The 20,377-nt window shown below is 44.0% G+C and overlaps 2 protein-coding genes across 2 annotated transcripts; both read left to right on the top strand.

Annotated features, from left to right (window-relative positions):
• The first annotated feature begins 311 nt into the window (after window positions 1–311).
• Window positions 312–2,281, top strand: LOC133925920 (berberine bridge enzyme-like Cyn d 4). The gene has a single exon (XM_062371660.1). The coding sequence runs from the start codon at window positions 399–401 to the stop codon at window positions 2,019–2,021; it is 1,623 nt and encodes a 540-aa protein (XP_062227644.1). The 5' UTR covers window positions 312–398; the 3' UTR covers window positions 2,022–2,281.
• Window positions 2,282–15,793: 13,512 nt separating this feature from the next.
• Window positions 15,794–17,790, top strand: LOC133926863 (berberine bridge enzyme-like Cyn d 4). Its single transcript, XM_062373003.1, has one exon. The coding sequence runs from the start codon at window positions 15,915–15,917 to the stop codon at window positions 17,505–17,507; it is 1,593 nt and encodes a 530-aa protein (XP_062228987.1). The 5' UTR covers window positions 15,794–15,914; the 3' UTR covers window positions 17,508–17,790.
• Window positions 17,791–20,377: the final 2,587 nt, after the last annotated feature.

Genomic DNA, 20,377 nt, shown 5'->3' with positions numbered 1-20,377 from the left:
TAAATTCTCACCGAATTTTGCCTAGTTATCGCGGTTACCACGTCGATTTCAGTCGACTGCAAAATAGGAGAAGCGGATAAATAAAGCCAAACAAAGAGGCCATGCCCGTTGTCTTTCCCAGGAAAAATGAGCCAAAGATCCATTTGTCGCATCTCGTTAAAGAAACTCTCACTCTCGTGTTCTCCGCTAGACTTGGTGTCGTGGCAGCGCTCACGCCTAGATACAAATGCAAGCAGCACCGTGACTTGCCTCTTTGCTACTGGTATTGACGTTCTCCTCCAGGTTCCGGCCGGCTTGTCACCACTCACCAGCTTACGTGCTTATTACCATTGCCTACATGTTTATAAGTAGCATAGGTGAATCTGCCTCGTCGACCATGAACTAACCAAACTCCCAAGATGGCCATGGCCCGGAGCGTTGCACTTGTACTGCTCGCTGCCTTCGTTGCCATCGTGCACCACGCGGCTTCTGTTGCACACGCGGCTGCCGCGGCTGCTCCGGCGACCGATGCCGCGGGATTCCTCCATTGCCTCGCCGTCCACCTTCCTCCGGGAATCGTCTACTTGCACGCGTCCCAGTCATACACGTCCATCCTCGAGTCCTCCATCAGGAACCTACTGTTCGTCACGCCGACCACCCCGACGCCCCTCGCCATTGTCGCCGCCACCAACGCCTCCCATGTCCAGGCTGCTGTGCGCTGCGGCGCACGCCACGACGTCCGCGTGCGCCCGCGCAGCGGCGGCCACGACTACGAGGGCCTGTCCTACCGCACCCTCGGCGCGGCGTGCCCCTTCGCCGTCGTTGATCTGGCAGCGCTCCGAGCCATCCGCGTCGACGTCAGGCGCGAGATAGCTTGGGTCGGCTCCGGCGCGACGCTAGGCGAGCTGTACTACGCCATCGCAAAGCAGAGCGCGCGCCTTGGGTTCCCCGGCGGTGTCTGCCCGACGGTCGGCATCGGTGGTCACCTCAGTGGTGGCGGCTTCGGCCTGATGCTGCGGAAGCACGGCCTCGCCGCGGACCACGTCATCGACGCCGTCATAGTGGATGCCAAGGGTAGGCTCCTGGACAGGGTCGCCATGGGGGAGGACCTCTTCTGGGCTATCCGCGGCAGCGGGGGAGGGAGCTTCGGCATCGTGTTGTCCTGGAAGCTGCTCCTCGTCCGCGTGCCGACCACCGTCACGGTGTTCACCATCCACCGACCGAGAAACCAGTCCGCCACCGCTCTCCTCACGAAGTGGCAGCGAGTGGCACCCGCGCTGCCCCGCGACGTCATCCTCCGCGTCGTCTTGCAGAACCTGGACGCGCAGTTCGAGTCCTTGTACCTCGGCACGTGCAGCGGCCTCGTCGCGACGATGGCCGAGAGGTTCCCGGAGCTCGGCGTGAAGCGGAAGGACTGCATCGAGATGACATGGATCCAGTCGGCCCTCTACTTCGCGTTCTACGGCACGGGGAAGCCGATGGAGCTGCTCCTGGACAGGGGCACCAAGCCGGATCGATACTTCAAAGCCAAGTCGGACTACGTGAGCGAACCCATCCCGAGCCACGTGTGGGAGAGCACGTGGAGCTGGTTCCTGAGGGATGGCGCCGGGCTGCTCATCCTGGACCCCTACGGCGGCAGGATGGGCAGCGTCGCGCCGTCGGCGACGCCGTTCCCCCACCGGCAGGAGCTCTACAACCTCCAGTACTACGGGTTCTGGTTTGAGAACGGGACAGAGGCGTCGGAGAAGCATATGGGCTGGATCAGGGGGCTGCACCGGGAGATGGAGCCGTACGTGAGCAAGAACCCCAGGGGCGCGTACGTGAACTACAGGGACCTGGACCTCGGCGTGAACGGCGACGACGAAGACCACGGCGGCGTGAGTAGCTATGAAAAGGCGAGAACTTGGGGGCACACGTACTTCAAGGCGAACTTCGAGAGGCTCGCCGCGGTGAAGGCGATGGTGGACCCCGATGACTTCTTCAGGAACGAGCAGAGCATTCCTCCACTTCCGTCGTCCCGGAATGGCTCGTCGCATAGTTAGGAAGCCGTGTTCCAGAGGGCAAGAGGAAGTCTTATATAGGGCAGTGAATCTAGTATCAGGATCGGGGAGCAATTGGAAAAAATTGCACATGACCCGGGTCCTTCGCTGATCTGGGGTTAGAATCTCAAAGCAAACCGGTCTACCTCGCTCAGTCTTGTGCCCCTAACACCGAGGATGGAGCTGGCAGGAGAATCGGGAGCATGGCGACGTGGTCACCGGACGTCCAACGGAAGCCAACGGTAGCTGATCATGTCTACCCACTCACTCAACAAAGATACGCACGCACTTCCCTAGTCAAATTAAGTGAGGTTATTAGTTTGTATGTCCATGAGTATGATATAATTATTTGAACAGATTTATACTCTGTAGAAGTTATATACTATATTCACGTGATATATTCAACCTTCAACCGTTGCAAGCGAAGAAGTGAATCATATCGAGACATTTCATTCATCTTTCCTATTAGACTTTTATGCGTGATCCATCAAGTGCTCTAGATCTACGTAAGGGATATCAGGGTACCACTTGGACCTTTGTAAAAAGTTTGGTTCAATAACACCCACAAGGGTCATTAGGGTACCATCTGGACCTTTGTAAAGAGTCTGGTTCAATAACACCCTCATAGAGCATCTGACACATGCTTGGTTCACCATTACTCAGCCTCCTAGTATGGTGTCCAACTTGATCGGAAGATAGAAAAGTCAAGTCCTGTCCATTCAAGATGCATGGTTGCACTAGGGTGGCTCAACATGACGGGCTATGATTCGGTACTTATACGATCGGAATAGGCATCTTCTTGGCAATGAATATCACAGAGGCAACTTAAGCCCCCAAGAATATCCTCGACCTAAGGATTACTCTACTTGTGTATACCCAAATCCCCATCCAAAACTAAAAGAGGTAAATGGTAGCTAGACTTATATTCATGCATTTTGTTTTTTCTTTTAGCTTATTTGCCTCGTCTAGTATTGCATATGCTTATTTCACTTTATTACAATGCCTAGTATAGGTTTTCGTATGGTAGGTTGCTTGTATTTATCTCTAACCCATGAGCAACATATATGGTTTATTAGTTATAGATTTATTTCATGGTACTTATTTTTACAATTAGTATCTTTTATGTGCCATGATCCAATTTATAGGATAAATCTTCATTGTTATCAATAACAAGTGCATATATCTCACAAGTATTCAACACTTGTATGCATACTTTTAGGGGGAGTATATCCTATAGGTTATGATTTTAAGACTAACATGTATTGCAAGTTATATCTTTTGTAGTCTCATGAAGAAAACTATATCTCCGGAGTTATGCAATGCTTAAATATTTTAATTAGACACATTGTAAAATCTTTTATTCATTTAAGTTACCTCCATGCATAACATAGCTTAAACTTTCTATCTTGATATATTATCTAGTTGTGCATATATTTCTTTCTCATCATATATATGCACACATATAGGGGGAGTTTATACTATATTATGTGAGTTTTATAAATTATGATCCATGTGCTTTTGTAGCTTACAATTTGTATCATTCATTTGTAGTTATATCCATATAATTGGTATCCTTTTAGTTGGATCATGATTTGTGAAGCTCTCTCCCATGTTCTCTAATGTTTTTCCTTTTGAGTTCAACATGTGCTTATAGTATTTTTGGGACATTGTAGGCAAAGGGGGAGAATTTTGATGACCAAATCAAGATGCAAGTTGCAAGATGAACATTGTGGAGGAGAGAAAAAGAAGATGCTCTTACAAGGTCGATCAAGAGAGATAGTGGCGATGGAAAAAGATGGGGGCACAACAAAAGGGGACTAAATGGTAAGAACATTCATCCAAGCAATATGATAAGACTTTTTGCTCGTTTATGATCTATATATTTGGTATCATTTATTATTTGCCACTTGCTTTAGTTGTGATGTCATCAATTACCAAAAAGGGGAAGATTGTAGCGAAAATGACCCTATTAGATCATGATTATGATTTTGGTGATTAATGACAATATAGTCAATGAGACTAACATGTTTGTCAAGAATATATGTTAGTAGGTCTCATACAATACATGAAGAAGCCACCGCAGCCAAGGCAAAGTTTGGTTGAATTGAAAAAGTCCCAGGAAGATTTGCCTCACCGGATGGACCGGTGTTGTGGATGTTGTGCTCACCGTAGCACATTTACAAATGGGGAAAGAGGCCTGAAGACCTTATCAGAAGGTCCGGTGATTAGCAAGTATGCTCATCGGAGAAATTCTTCCAAAGAAGGGTGCCATGTTGAAGAATGAAGGCTAAGCCTCACCGAATAGCCCAGTGATTAAAGCATGGCAACACCAGAGTGTTTCTGTCCAGAAGGCAGAATGGAATAACCCACCAGTTAGTCCGGTGATCAGAGAAAGATACACACCGGAGCATTTCCACCAGAGAAGGTTGTAGCCGTGGAAGATCGAAGATCAACACAGCGGAAGGTCCAGTGATGAAGCAAGGCTATACCGGACAATACACTGGACAATGAACAGTGCAAAGAGATAGAACAAAGTTCAAGACATCGGATAGTTTAGTGATGAAGTGATGTGTACCGGATGCTAACACTAGAGCCATTTACACAGAGAGGATGCAGTTAGTTTGAATAGCTCAGGATAACTCACCGAATAGTCCGGTGATGAAGATGAAGTATGCACCAGAGTGTCTGGTGTTCACAGAGGCTTGAGTAGAGTTTCAATGGCTAGTTCGTGAGAGTGTACTCACTGGATCATCCGGTGTTAATAATTTTCTGAGCCACTGGGTTAACGATTAGTGCGCGGGTTTGAGGCTATACAGTCATTTGAAGGTGTGGTATATTGCTGGAGTCTAGAGGAAGCCCATACACACTTGAGAAGGCATTCAAGCCACCAAAGTGCTTAAAGTGATTATCTAAGACAATTAAGCACAAGATTAGAGTGTTTAGTACTTATAGTCTTAGAGTGAGTTGTAGCTAGGTGCTGCAACTTGAAAAGGGATCGAGGAGTGATCCTAGCTTGTACCGAGTGGTACGTCAGCACCTTGGAGTCTTGGTGAATCATCAACATCTTGGACCTTGGTGGTTCAAACTTATTGACCCTCTAACTTGGTGTGGAGCGCCAACGAGAAGCGTGTACGGGGACGCGGAGACCCTTGCCTTGGTTGCTTAAGCTCCAAAGTGATCACGGTGGCAAGGAACCGGAAGATATGCTAGTGGTGAGACCTTGCCTTGGTATCTTGGTGGCTCATTCGAGTGGAGGCTATGTCTTTGTGACTTGGTGGCTTAAGAGCTGTGACCAGGTGCTGACCGGGAGCATATCCTTTGTGGAGCTCCAACGTGGACTAGGGATGGTATTCATGTCATCGATACCACAAGATAAAAATCTCTTGTACCGAGTTTGCTATCTCTACCTTATTTACGTTTCTGCATTTACATTCTTGCAATTTGCCTTCTTAAATAGGTTGCAAGCGCTTTGATTGGTAAAGTAGACTCACTAGATAAACCTAAAGCACATCTGGAAAAAAATTGATATAGGTTTATCTTATATAGTTTTTGGAGCCGAATAGATTCTAAGTATCCTAATCCACCCCTGTCAGAGGATGAACTCCACAAGCGGGGATCCGGAGGGACCTCCTTTGAGATTCGGCCAGGGGGATGGTTCTAAATCTACCTCGTATGTGAATTAATGAGAGTAAATGAGATGCAGGCGGGATGGATGATCGGATGCTATTGAAGTAAATGCTCAAGGGATTTAGACAGGTTCGGGCCGCACGGAGCGTAATACCCTACTCCTGTGTGTGCTATTATTGCTCCGGGAATGCCTCTCTGTGGATCTCTTGCGTTACAAGGATTTCTGTCTAAGCCTAGAGCTCCGGGAGTACTGTCTTCGTTGGCTTGTTTGCGTCTGTTGAACTTCTTGAACTTGTCTTCGTCTTGGTCTATCAAGCCTCCTTTACTTGTTCTTCTGGCCTTTCAAAACCTGTTCTTCTCCGGGGTGTCCGTCCCCTTCTTATACCGTCGGGGAGGCTTGGCGTGCTCAGAAAGGAGGGCACGAGTCCCTATGAGCCATAAATGGAAAGCAACCATCATGGGCTGCAGCTCGGCGTCACAGGGTTTGAAAAGTGCGCTCCCGGCCGGTCTTGTCGCCCATTACGCACGGCTTTAGCCGTTTGCAGGAGGGTGGCCCACCGGGCAGCCGCCGAACAACCCTGCGTGCCCGCCCTGCCAGAGCCGGCCTGACACAGCAGGAGGGCAGGCGATAAGCCTCGGGCCCGGCGACAATATCTCCAAGCCGCGCAGGATGACATGCGATGGGACCCGTCGCATTAAATATCCCCATGCCTCCCTACCAGGCGGTGGCAGGGACTGACAACAGACGTGGGGGGGAGTGGTTGGAAGTGACAGGCCATGCTCCCTCTTAAATGCAGCATCGGGCCCTTCACCGATTGACACCTCACCGTTGAGCCCTTGTGGGGTCCACCGGCAAGGGGCTTCTCAAGTCCTTGGGGAACTCTGGGTGCTCGGAGACTACTGTTCATAGCCCCAAGCGCCCTCTCCCGGATATGTCTTTTCTCAATCCTCGGAGAACCCGAATACTCGGGGATCACTGTTCATGGCCTCGAGCGCCCTTCTCCCAGAACTGCCTTCTCGGGTCCTCAAGGAACTCGGGTACTCGAGGACCACTGTTCATGGCCCTGGCGTCCTCTCCCGGAACTGCGTCTGCTCGGGTCCTCGGGGAACTCAGGTACTCGGGGACCACTGTTCATGGCCCCGAGCGCCCTCTCCCGGAACTTGGTCTTCTCGGACCTCGGGGAGATAGTCCCCGAGGGAGGGCGCCACGTGGCATTCTACTGTCCTGGCCTAGGGATTCGGGGACCCCTGGTTCCCATGTCACCGACAACCCCCCCCCCCTCATAGGATGTCACCGATCCCTTCACTCGACCCTTCCTCCAGCGCCACTCCCGCACAGACCAGATGGGCCCTGGGCTTTAGCCTAGGTTGTCTTGGCCCCCTCGCGCCAGTGCCCTCACCAAAGCCTCCATCTATTTTGTAGAAAACCACCTGGGTTTCTAAGAAATTGAAAGATAGACCAACTAAATAGCACTTTGTATCTAGTACTTTTCACGTTTAGGCCCTCATTGTTTATTGTAATTGTGCATTGTATTGTTTACTAACTTCACATTCTAGACCCTGTATTATATGGAATCCTGTAATGTTCAATATGTTTGCTATTATGCATTCCCTATAACATGCAGTTGTGTTAACGATTGTGTTAATTTTGCAATTGAGATTATGTTCTTGCATAATTACATATAAATTCACCTTAATTAAGCCCAAAGAGCTCTTATGCCCAAAAGAGCTTAATTCAAGCAGAATTAAAATGCAAAATCAAATTAAGTGATTACCTTAATTTAATATTTGAGAAGCACAAGGTGATGAAACTATGGAATCTACGGCATATTTGCAGATTATCCATCATTATTGTGAGGTCTATATTTTTCATCTTGACTTAATGACTATCTTCAATATGCTCTTGCAAATATCCTATTTAACATAACACATGGTAATAGGAACATAGGTATCTACCGACAAATGTTATATTATACCTTCTACTATTGTGAGATCTACACCACATTTGGTGATTATCTTCCACGTCTTAGCTATATAATTTGAGGTCTATACTATGTACTTCAAGTCTCAACTTGACTTTACAAATTTTGCATTATTATTACAATATTATCATGATGATTTTTAATTTACTTATAATAAATTAATCAAATCTATGGTTTAAATCCATGTAGGTCAAGATGATTGACAAAGAGTTTGATAAACTCACGCTTGACGGTCACAATTATCCAACATGAGCAATTTATGTCAAGGTTAGTCTTGCGTCTCTGGAATAGTAGCGGCACTCCGACCTCCCCAAGAGGGAGAACCATCGCTAGCAGATCAAGTTAAATATGGAGCATTATACATAATGAGACATCATATTCATTAGGATCTCAAATCTGAGTATCCAATGGAAGAAAATATGAGCACTTTATGGCTAGCTCTCAAAACTAGATATGAACAGCAGAGAGCAGTCATTTTACCCGAAGCATACCATGAATGGACACCTCTTCGACTCAAGTACTTTAAGCCTGTTGGGAAATACAATCATGTTGTTCATAAATATGCTCAAAATTGCATTTTTGCGAAAAAAGAATCTGCAGTGTGGAAAAGATAGAGAAAACTGTATCTACTATGTTTTCCGCAGATAGGGTCTTACAACAACAATATTGTGCAAGAAATTACCAAGTGTATTCTGATTTAATTCATATATTACTTCAGGCTGAATAGCATGATGAACTCCTCCTAAGGAATCATCATCAGCGTCCAATAGGTGTTGCTCCTTTGCCTAAAGTACATACTAATGTTCAGAATAATAACAAGTTCAATGGCTTTTCTAGATGCCACTCAACGAACTTTAAACGTAAACACAAACGCAACAAGAAGCAGAAGATATGTGCACCAGATCATGGTCAAGGCATTTCCAAACCCAAATATGACAAAACTAATATTTGTCGCAAGTGTGGATACTACAAACACACAACTAAGAAATATCGTACCTCGAGATATCAAATTGATCTGTACTTAAAATCCGTTGGACGTATTCGACCTGCCTAAGGACCAAGATATGAAGCACACTTCAATTTTCAAATTGACACCACCAAGGAGGCTAGTTGTTCACAGCAAGTTTCACAAGAACCAAATAACGACAAGACTCTTCTGCAGCCAGAAGATCCCATGAGCACGGAAAACATGATTATCGAATTTTCTTCGCACGACATGTTTGGAGACCTTAACTAGTCTCTCAATTCCTTAGATACCATGTTATGTATGTCTCATTAAGTGTTGTAATATAATATGTTGTCATCACTTTACTATATTGTATATCACAATAATGTATAAGCACATTTAATATTCAATAAAGTTTATATGTATTCTATATATACCTTATAAGAATTTCATATTAAATTCTTCATTTGTATATATAGATTTCTGCATGAATCAATCTAATGGAGAAGGAAATGTTCCTTGTAGATAGTTGCACCACAAATTCTATATTTAGGGAAACAAAATATTTTCAAACTCTTACTAAGAGACAAGGAAATGTTTTGACAATCCCTGGACGCGATGCAACGATTGTCGGCTCTGGTCATGCCATAATTACTCTCTATGGGTACTCAAGTCATAATAGATGATGTTTTATTGTATCTCGATTCAACTCGTATCTTACTAAGTTATAGAGATATCCGTCAGAATAGTTTTCATATTGAAACCCATGATGAAAACAAAAGGAATGTCTCCTCTTGGTGAAAAAACAATGGATATGACAAACAAGTACTTGAAAAAATTCACTCTTTATCGTTAGAATTGTATTACACATACATCAAACCTGTAGCGCATGTTGCGTACAAGGTATTTTTTTCAGAATGTTAATGCATTTCAAACTTAGCATGATCGCCTTGGTCATCCTGGCATGGGATGATGTGGAAAATTATTAGCAATTCCTATCTTTCATCTTCAGATTTTATGTGCACTACATGTGCCATAGGAAGGCTAATTTTAAGGTCATGTTACCTTAAAATTCAAGCGAAACCACTCAAATTCCTTGAACGTATTCAAGGTGATATATGTGGTCCTATCCAACCATTATCTGGACCATTCAAATATTTCATGGTTCTAATATATGCATCTACATGATGGTCTCACGTGTGTCTCTTGTCCACATGAAACCATGCATTCGCCAAATAATAACTCAAATTATTAAATTGCGAGCACATTGTCCTGAACATCAAATTCGATCAATTTGAATGGATAATGCTGCAGAATTCACCTCACACAACTTCAATGACTAATGTATGGCCTTAGAAATTCAAGTTCAACATTATGTCTCATATCTCCATACTCAAAATGGTTTAGCAGAGTCTCTTATCAAGAGAATTAAGCTCATTGCACGACCCTTATTATAGAATTGCAATTTACCATCCTCGTGTTAGGGTCATACAATTTTACATGCTGCTGACTTAATTCAATTGTGACCTACTGCATATTATAGTACTTCCCTTCTACAATCAGTACATGGAAATCCACCAAGTATTTTCCATCTACCTAAATTCAGTTACGCTACATACGTACTGATCTCACTATCGCATCGTACATTCATGGACCCACACAGGAAATTAGGGATCTATATGAGGTATCAATCTTCGTTGATCATTAAATACCTTGGTCCCCTCATAGGGGACCTATTCACGGCCTGGTATGTTGACTGTATATTCAATCAGGACTATTTTCTAGCATTAGGGAGATATTTCAAGTACTAGAAAGAATGACAGAAAATCAATTGGATTGTCTAAAGCATTTTCGCCTAGATCCACGTACTTAACAATATGAACTCCAAGTTCAAAAAATCATCAATTTGCAACACATTGAAATAACCTGCCAGCCGTATATACTAACTACAAAGGTATCACCAAATCCTATAATCCTACAAAAAAATATGTCTGAAAGAGTAGAGGTACCAAACAAAATCACTCAACTTCATGTTTAAAATAAGAGGGGGAGAAGTATGGCCACAAAGGAGAATACAGCTTCTCGCAAGCGCTAAAGAAAATAGAGGGAGAAACCCTCTAAAACAGTAAGTGCAAGTCGAGCTCAAGTTGACAGACACCCAATGGGTAGTATACACACAGTGGATGGGTAACATCCACAACCCAGCTCAATAGTGCAGTTAATTCATGATGCTGGACCAATGGAATACCCTGACTCAATCATATTAGGAAATCACGAACAGTCACCAAGGGTATAAGAGATATCCACCAACTATCTAGATTCTGGAGAATCATTTGACCAAAAGACTATAATTGTCGACACATACTTCTCCACAATGATTGCAAACAACCTCCAAAATGATCTAGATCTCAAGACTATGGCAGAGTGTCAAAAGCGATCGGACTGGACTGAATGTAAGGATACAATCTAAGCAGAGATAGCCTCGCTAACCAAAAGAGAGGTATTCACATCAATATTACCAACACCTCCAAATGTCTTCCCTATGGGATACAAATAGGTTTTTGTCCGGAAATAGATTGAGAACAATGAGGTGGTGAGATACAAAGTAAGGCTAGTAACACAAGGATTCATACAGAGACCCAACATTGATTTCAATGAAACCTATTCTCCAGTCATGAGTAGAATCATATTTCGATATTTTATCTCATTAGCAGTTCAAAATCATCTATCTATGCAGTTGATGGATGTAGTGACCGCATATCTATATGGGTCACTTGATTTGGACATATGCATGAAGGTTCCTGATAGAATCCAAATTCTGAATCCAAACACAAATCGCAACATGTATTGTATAAAGCTCGATAAGTCACTATATGACTTAAAGCAATCAGGACAAATATGGTACAACTGACTTAGTGAGTTCCTTCTGTAGAAAGGTTACTTCAACAATGATGAGTGTCCATGCGTGTTCATCAAGAAATCATCAATAGGATTTTGTATTATCTCAGTGTATGTTGATGACCTAAATATCATTGGCAACGCACAAGATATCAATGAAGCACGTGATCATCTAAAGATAGAATTTGAGATGAAAGATTTCGGTAAAACCAAATTTTGATTGGGTTTACAACTCGAACACCTTCCCTCATGTATTCTAGTACATCAAGCTGCTTATATCCAGAAAATGTTGAAGAAATTCAATATGGACAAATCATATCCATCTAAAACACATATTGTTGTTCAATCTTTAGATATGGAGAAAGATCTATTTAGACCACGGGATAATGGAGAAGAGATATTGGGACCCGAGGTTCCATATCTCAGTGTCATTAGAGCGCTCATGTATCTTGCAAATTGCACCACACCTGATATTGCATTTGCAGTGAACTTATTAGCTAGAGATAACTCTTCTCCAACTAAACACCATTGGGTGGGAGTCAAGAATATCTTCAGATATCTCTAAGGTACTAAAAATCTTGGTCTATTCTTTCAATTTCTGAGAAACCAGGATTCAAACATGATTTGATACACTGACGCTAGCTACTTATCAGATCCCTATATTGTCATATCACAGACAGGCTTTATGTTCCTACATGGTGGGACAATCATTTCATAAAAATCTTCCAAACAGACTCTAGTGGCTATATCCACCAATCATTTTGAAATAATTGCATTATATGAGGCATCGCCAGAATGTTTTTCACTTCGCAGAATGATTAACTACATACAACAATCATGTGGTATTGGTTCCATTGAATCGCCCACCATTATCTATGAAGATAATGCTACTTGTGTTGCTCAGATGCAAATGAGTTAGATAAAGAGCAATATCACTAAGCATATTATTGCCCTTAAATTATTTTATCCTCATGTGTTACAAGAATGTGGAGAGATAAACATCTTGCAAATTAAATCTTATGATAGCCTTGTAGAATTATTCACAAAGTCCTTACCAACTTTTACATTCTAAAAATATGTTAATGGAATTAGTATGTGACGACTTCGAGATTTGCAAAGTTCAGAGGGGGTCTCCTCTTGAATTTTAACATGTTCATACATCATATTGTACTCTTTTTCCTATATGAGTTTTACTCATGTAGTTTCTCATAAAAAGGTTTTAATAAGGCAATATCTACACCAGAATATATGTCATAGTTCCTATTTTCTCTACCGAGGTTTTTAAGAGAGATATCAAAGACATATAGATTCGTAGATCATACCTATTGTTCTCTAAATTCGCTTATGGATTTTTCCTTTTCAAGGTTTTCTCATATGAGTTTACAATAAGATGATAATTAATATATGTTGCATCATTTTCTTCTTATTTTTTCATTGGGTTTTAAATGAGTTTCAATGGCATATCTCTATATTGTTACTACCACTCTCCTCATATTTTTTTTCCACAGGGTTTGTGGAGGAGCTCTCAAGATTATATATATATATATGGAGAGAGAGAGAGAGAGAGGGGAAAACTAGTCTATACTCTCAGAAGTACAGACTCCCTACTATAATATACCATATAAATGAACTGTATACTCATTCTAAGATACTCCAATGTTAACTACATGAAAAAATAGAAAAAAAGTTCATCAATTTTATTAGATTTTTATAATACATTTGTATTTGTACATAAAATATAATATACTCAAAACATATATGCAAACCACCTAAAAAAACTATACATACTACTTGGATGATCTTATATATTCACATGCTCCATATACATGCTATTTATCACATAAAATATTTTTTATATTATGAGATATGTATGTAGGAGTACATACTCCCAGGAGTACCAAATATGCTTCATATATATAAGGGGGAGTGTTATAAATCAAAATGACCAATGCCAGCAATCATCAAGCAACTTCCTTGCAATTGCTTATGTCCATTAGGCAATAGATATTCGTTCAAGAGGATGTCTTCCGAACAGACACGAACACAATTGTTCACCATGTATAAATACCTACATCTATCAATAAAAAACTAACTGTTAAATTCATTTCTTATATCTCTATTTACATTCAGTTTAGTCTAAACACTTTTAACATCATAACTATCTACAATTCCAGTAATGCACCAACATGTCCCGACACACCGGGGAAATACTATGGTCTGGTTTCATTATTAGTCTTTGCTGTATATTAGCATTGCTGTCGTTTTGAGTAGTAGTGAGACCAACAGAAATATGGTTGTGCTTTTTCCCTTCGTTTAGATGCTCTTTAGACGACTCTTCTGGTCATTGTCGTTGAGCCCCTAATCTATCAATGTCGCATGTTCAGCATTGGGTGAACTAGGTGAAGCTTACCACACATTTAAGGCTCAACAAACTCCAACCTTAGCGGCATAGACTCAAACAGTTATCAGGGCTATCGATAGGTCAAATAGCAAGTATAGAAGAGGCTCTAAAGCCAACTCTAGCGGAATTGGTATCAGAGCTCGGACCAGCAACCACGTCAGATACGGGCTCCATACGGCCCATAAAAGAGCTATAGTATAGTCTATTTCGACTGCTACAGTGTCATAGAGAGATAAAAGAGGACGCCATATTTGATGATTCTCTTCTATTCATAGTATTGTTCAGAGAAGATGACTGTGTGATCAAAGAAAAATAGAAATTAATAGAATATAGAAAATAGATTAGTTATTAAAGATGAAAACAATATTATAATAGTATTAAAAGATACTATAATAGTATTATAGAGAATAAATTTTTAAACCATGTATTAAAAATGGCTAAGATGTCAATATTGTGGTCTTTTTGGCCTACCCGCTGGCATCTGCAACTTGGAGGTTCATTCCGGCATAATTTTACTAATGTCATCGATGGTCAAACAAAAGATAGGCGAAATAATCTAGTTGAAGATGGAGGATCTGCAGGTGTCGGCCAATGCTACGCCTCTCCTTATCATCGTCGTGTAGTGCTAAATTCATTTACAATAAGCTACGAAGATATGTGATCGCAGGAGAGATTCTCTGTCCTTAGACCCTGTTTGGCACCTCTTCTCCCTTGTCAGAATGTAGCTTATTAGCAGGTGAAAATCAGCTTCTACTTATTAGTTCATTCTCATATTATGCTTAATGATAAGTTTTGCAAAATCCCGCCATTTATCACAAAATCTACTCTCTTTTTCCTCCGGAGAAGCATAAGCAAAAGTTGTGCTAAGTAGAGCTGTACTCTATTACTATTACGAAATGAATGCATAGCAGTCCTTAGAAAAACAAAGCCAAAAAAGTGCTAGGAAATGTCTTATATTACCAGTTGCTCTGTTTTTTGTATTTCTTGGATCCCAGACGCGGGCACGTGGCCACATGGTCATGACCGTCATATATCTCGTGGCCTAGTAGTACAAATTGTTTGGGTAACTCCAACGGCTGTTATCAGACTCGTCACCATAAAAAATAACGAGTCGGCACAAAAAATAATTTTCAATCTGCTCTGCAACTGCCTTGTTATTTTTACCGGTTGGCTATCCACTCGGCCTTGCTCGCCACATCCGCGAACGTCTCCCGCTCGTTATACGTGGCTGATGACGGTGGACCCATGGTAAATAGTAAATTTTCCTTTCTCATCTTCTTTATTCAAAATAATAGTCTTATGTTACTCTAAAAATTCTTAAAAAATTTAAAATATGTTTCATAATCCATATACAATCCATTTTAATGAGATCCATCTAAAAAACTTATGTAGAATTTAAACTAAAATTCTTCAAAAAGCTACTTTTATAATTTTTAGCAATTGTTAGGGTCTCAAATAAATTTTTAAAAATCTAGAAAAATTTATTAATATTTTTCTACTGTGATGGATTAATTTCTAAAATTATTTTCAGTCTTAGATTATATGATCCTTTGTAATGATTCATTTACATGTATTTTTATAATTTCATGTGATATTCTTCTTTGAATCCAATTTAAATTCAAACAAAATTCAAATATATACAAAATTTAGTCGTTGCAAATATTTTTTATTTATAAAATGCTAATAAAATATAAATGAGTGAAATTTAGGAAGCGAGATTTAAAAAATCGGTTAAAATACGCTGACAAATAGAAAATGAAATCTAAATAGAGATTTACCTGTATAAGAGAATAGGGAGCTAAATTTGAGAAATGAATTAGAGATGCTCTAATCCCAAACATATCGGTCATGGTTAAGCCAAACACAAGGCCATCCGTCCTATCTAGATGGTAGTAGCAAATCAAGTAGTACAAGTGTACAACAGACTGATCGATCGATCTGAGGGCCTGAGGCCCCGCCGTCCTTGTAGCAAATCAACTACAACAGAACTGAACAGATCCCCTCCAGTCCCCAACAAAAATTGCTCTACTTTGGCATCAATCATGGCAAGAACACCAAGAATCTTACATCTGCTCCTCACCCTTTGCATCCTCTCCAGCAGCAGCATCTCCATCTCCTCAGCTCCCAGCGCGACCGATGCGTTCCTCGGCTGCCTCGCCGCCGCCGGCATCCCGCCGCGCCTCCTCCACACCCCGGCGTCCCCGTCCTACGCCGCGCTCCTGCTCTCCTCCGTCCGTAATCTCCGCTACGTCGCACCGGGCACCACGCGGCCGCTCGCCATCGTCGCGGCCGCCAAGCCTGCCCACGCGCAGGCCGCCGTGCGCTGTGGCCGCTGCCACGGCGTCCGCGTCCGCGTGCGCAGCGGCGGCCACGATTACGAGGGCCTCTCCTACGCCTCCCTCGACCGCCGCGAGCGCTTCGCCGTGCTCGACCTCGGCGCGCTCCGCGACGTCCGCATCGACGCCGCGCGCGCCGAATCTTGGGCCGGGTCGGGCGCCACGCTCGGAGAGCTCTACTACGCCGTCGGCGCCGCCAGCCGCGCGCTCGCGTTCCCCGCGGGGGTCTGCCCCACCGTCGGCGTCGGCGGACACCTCAGCGGCGGCGGGTTCGGCTCGCTGATGCGCAGGAACGGCCTCGCCGCCGACAACGTCCTCGACGCCCTCATCGTGGACGCCGACGGGAGGCTCCTGAACAGAACCACCATGGGGGAGGACCTCTTCTGGGCCATCAGGGGCGGCGGCGGGGAGAGCTTCGGCGTCGTGCTGTCCTGGAAGCTGCGGCTCGTGAGCGTGCCGGAGACGGTCACTGTGTTCACAGTCCGCCGGTCAAGAAACCAGTCCGCTACCGATCTCATAACCAAGTGGCAAGAAATCGCGCCCGCGCTGCCCTGGGACCTCATCCTCCGAGTGGTCGTGCAGAACCAGCACGCGCAGTTCGAGGCCCTGTTCCTCGGCCGGTGCAGTCGCCTCCTACGCCTCATGCGAGCTCACTTCCCCGATCTTGGAGTGACCCAACCGGACTGCGAGGAGATAAGCTGGATCCAATCCACCGTCTACTTCGCCTTCTCCTCCAGCTCCAAGCCTCTGGAGCTGCTCCTGGACAGGGGCGAGCCGGACAGGTACGTCAAGGCCAAGTCCGACTACGTGCAAGAACCCATCCCACGGCACGTGTGGGAGAGAACATGGTCATGGCTGGAGAAGCCCGAGGCTGGGCTGCTTATCCTGGACCCCTACGGTGGCCGGATGGGCAGCATCTCGCCGTCGGCGACACCCTTCCCGCACCGGAAGGGGAACCTCTACAACCTCCAGTACTACTCGTTCTGGTTTGAGAATGGCACATCGGCATTGGAGAAGCGCATGAGCTGGGTCAGGGGACTGTACGAGGAGATGGAGCCCTTTGTGTCCAAGAACCCAAGAACTGGGTATGTGAACTACAGGGACCTGGATCTTGGGACGAACGAAATGGAGGGCAATGTCACCAGCTACGCGAAGGCTAGAGTTTGGGGAGAGAAGTATTTCAAAGGTAACTTTGAGAGGTTGGCAGCTGTGAAGGCCATGGTGGATCCTGACGATTTCTTCAGGAATGAGCAGAGCATCCCTCCTCATCCTGCTGCAAAGGGGTGGAGCTCCGATTGATTGGAGCCCTTCTCTTTAGGAATATATAGTGGCTGTGATGGACTGATGGTCACTTTCACGGAATTTCCTCTTTACAACTGTGAATTGCCATGGTTGAGAATTTGTCTCAGTGAAGTAATATGTTCTGTTCAGTTCACTAGTTGAAGAACACTGGTCGAGTGTTGTAGGGCGAGATGAAGAACATAGGAGATTAGCGCTGGCGAAGAGGACCTGGTTACGCGGTCACTGTATTTTTTTTTATTTCTCAGGGACCATTATGTAATACGAGGGTATATATTTTGTATGTTTAATATAATACAATAGGAGATAATGCCATTGAGAAACATCAAAATTCCTTATCTGACACCGGAAAAATCAGTGATCGCTTTTTTGCCATCGGTTGATTTTTTTTGCTCCCTTGCATGCCATTTTTGTCTGTTGGATGGCAGTTAAATAGCATAAAAAAGGTATTTTTGCCTCTCTTCTCTCTTACCACACAAGAGCCGAATTATTCCTCTTTGTTCACTCAACAGAGCCACCGTTGGTGACCTGATCTCCGACGACAACCAAAACTACCGTCACAATCCTCGGTGAGCACCCCCATATCCTTCCCAACCCCTTCGCCTCCTTTCCTTCCTTCCCCTCTCTCTCCCTCTCGCTCGCTCGCATCCACATGGCAACATAGCACCCTCGCCGATCTACTTCGACACCGGTTGATCCAATCGCTTCTTCACTCGGTAAGCATCACTAGTGCATCATTTCTCTTCCTCGACCTTCTTCTCACCTTCCCAAAGCCAACGCACGCACCCCCTATGGCACCATCTCCGGACGCCTTTCTGCTCATCGTTAGCAGTCAATAGTGTCTCTCTGACCACATGCCAAGCTTCAGTAAGTCCCGTAAAATGCTACCTAGCCAGCTTGTTTGGTACCGAAAGCATCACCCGCGCAACCCCCACATCTCACAACCACCACAGCTGATAGCTCACCAGATCAGACAGATCGATGACGTGGAGGAACTCAATCTCTCAATCGAAGTTGGCGAAGAAGATCCCAGGTTCAGCTTTCACAGTGAGGGAGCAGCAATGGGCAGCACATACGTGAAGGGGAGCTTGCGGTGACGCTCCCGCGATGGATTTATTGGAAGGGGTGCAGCAGAGTGGGGAGCAGCAGCTCGGATAGAGAGGAAAAATGGTGAAGGAGAGATGTAGCAAAGGGGAAGGGTGAGTCTTTTGTACCTACACATAACAACTGTTTTCACAGTAGTGGTATTGAGGAGAAGCAAAATCTCATCTAGTGGTACAAATGGGATGAGTATTTTTTTCGGTGGCCGATAGGGAATTTTGATGTTTTTCAGTAGCACAAATTATCTCAATACAAAAAGAATCACATTGTCCAAGCATGTCGAGCTGGGTAGTATAGGCTCAATCTCTGCATGGTGGTCCGTTTGGGCCCATCCATATTCAATTCTCTCCATCTAATTTATACGCCCTTGCGCTATTTATCTAACTTGTAATATTAATGAAATTGTAGTAATATATGCACATATCATGAGGCTATTAATGTGGACAGTTAAATCTAAATTAAGTCCATTAATGATAGAAAGTTTAATCAAATATTCCTCATTCACGTAAAATAGGCCTCTCCTCCCCTAATGTAAGGAGAAAAGTTCCCAAGTTGTACACACAATCATCAATAAAGTGTAGTGGTTCGGACTATATCTTGTATTCTTGTTTGATTATTGTGCAGTAATGTGATTATTACAACACGTTATCAACATGAGAGCTATTGCTAATTAAGTACGTTCTCGCATACTAATTTCTTTTGAATTAAATGTTTTTTATTAAAGTTTTTTTGGAAAAGAAAATTGGGTGATGGCGACACCCCTCCTCGGCCGACTGGTCAAGTCTCGCATTGGTGAGGGCGCCAGCACGCTACCCTAGCTGCATAGTCATATATAAGTTTCAATTTGTTAATATTTTAATGAATCGCTAGGTGACTGGGTATCCGCCCACCTTGGCGGGTAGGCATAGGAAGCGGCCGTACGTCCTGGCTTGGTAGAACGTGTGCTACCGCTGCCACCTTTGGCTTAGCGAGGTAGCTAGTCGGCTACATCGAAGACAGACTGACACCACTTGTATCGACCACCTTGGTGGGATAGAAGGTCGGCTACCGCGCTACCACAAAACTTAGTCGTGTCCTAGGGCAGGACACGTCAGCTAGTGAGTGTGCGGTCATACCACCGTGTCACGCCTATAGGCAGATAGGCGCGCATGCGGGTTTCAATCTGCACCGTCGTGCCATGCCCTCGAGTAGGCCAATGCGCATGGGCGCACCTCTGTGCCACCGCCACCACACCACACCTTTAGGTGACATGGCTGGCATGCAAGGGTGCCTTTTGAGGTGGGTGGCCTAGCTGGTCGGCAACACCGTGACTCACCGCTAGTAGGTGCACTTCGCTATGCATTGCCACACCTTCAAACAATTACAGGCGCGCACTGCCGCCGCCACTGCCTCCTGGCTGCTAGGGTTGAAACCCTCGCTAGTCGGGTAGATGGGTCGTGCTGGCGAGTAAGGACCCATGTGGTTTGAGTCCTATTCGGCCGAAAGCCCAATAAGGTCAAAAACTGACCTAGATAGAGTGCGAGAGCCCAATTCAGTCGGCATTTTTGCACAAGACCCTAAGGGTTCTACAAAATTATAAAAAGGCCTTTGGAGTTTTCAAATATGTCCTTTAAGACTCAAAAATTGTAGTAAAGCCTCTATTTTCCCTAGAATTTATTCATAAGTCCTTGGAAATTGTAAAATAGATCCTTTTAATGTAATATTGCAAATAAACCCCTATAATTTATAGTTTTATATTATAAGGCTTTAAACATATTGTAATTCACATG

The sequence above is a fragment of the Phragmites australis genome, chromosome 8 (genome assembly GCF_958298935.1).
Source record: "Phragmites australis chromosome 8, lpPhrAust1.1, whole genome shotgun sequence".
Taxonomy (NCBI): Eukaryota; Viridiplantae; Streptophyta; class Magnoliopsida; order Poales; family Poaceae; genus Phragmites; species Phragmites australis.
Note: the sequence above shows the minus strand (reverse complement) of the source record. Positions and strands in the feature narration are given on the sequence as shown.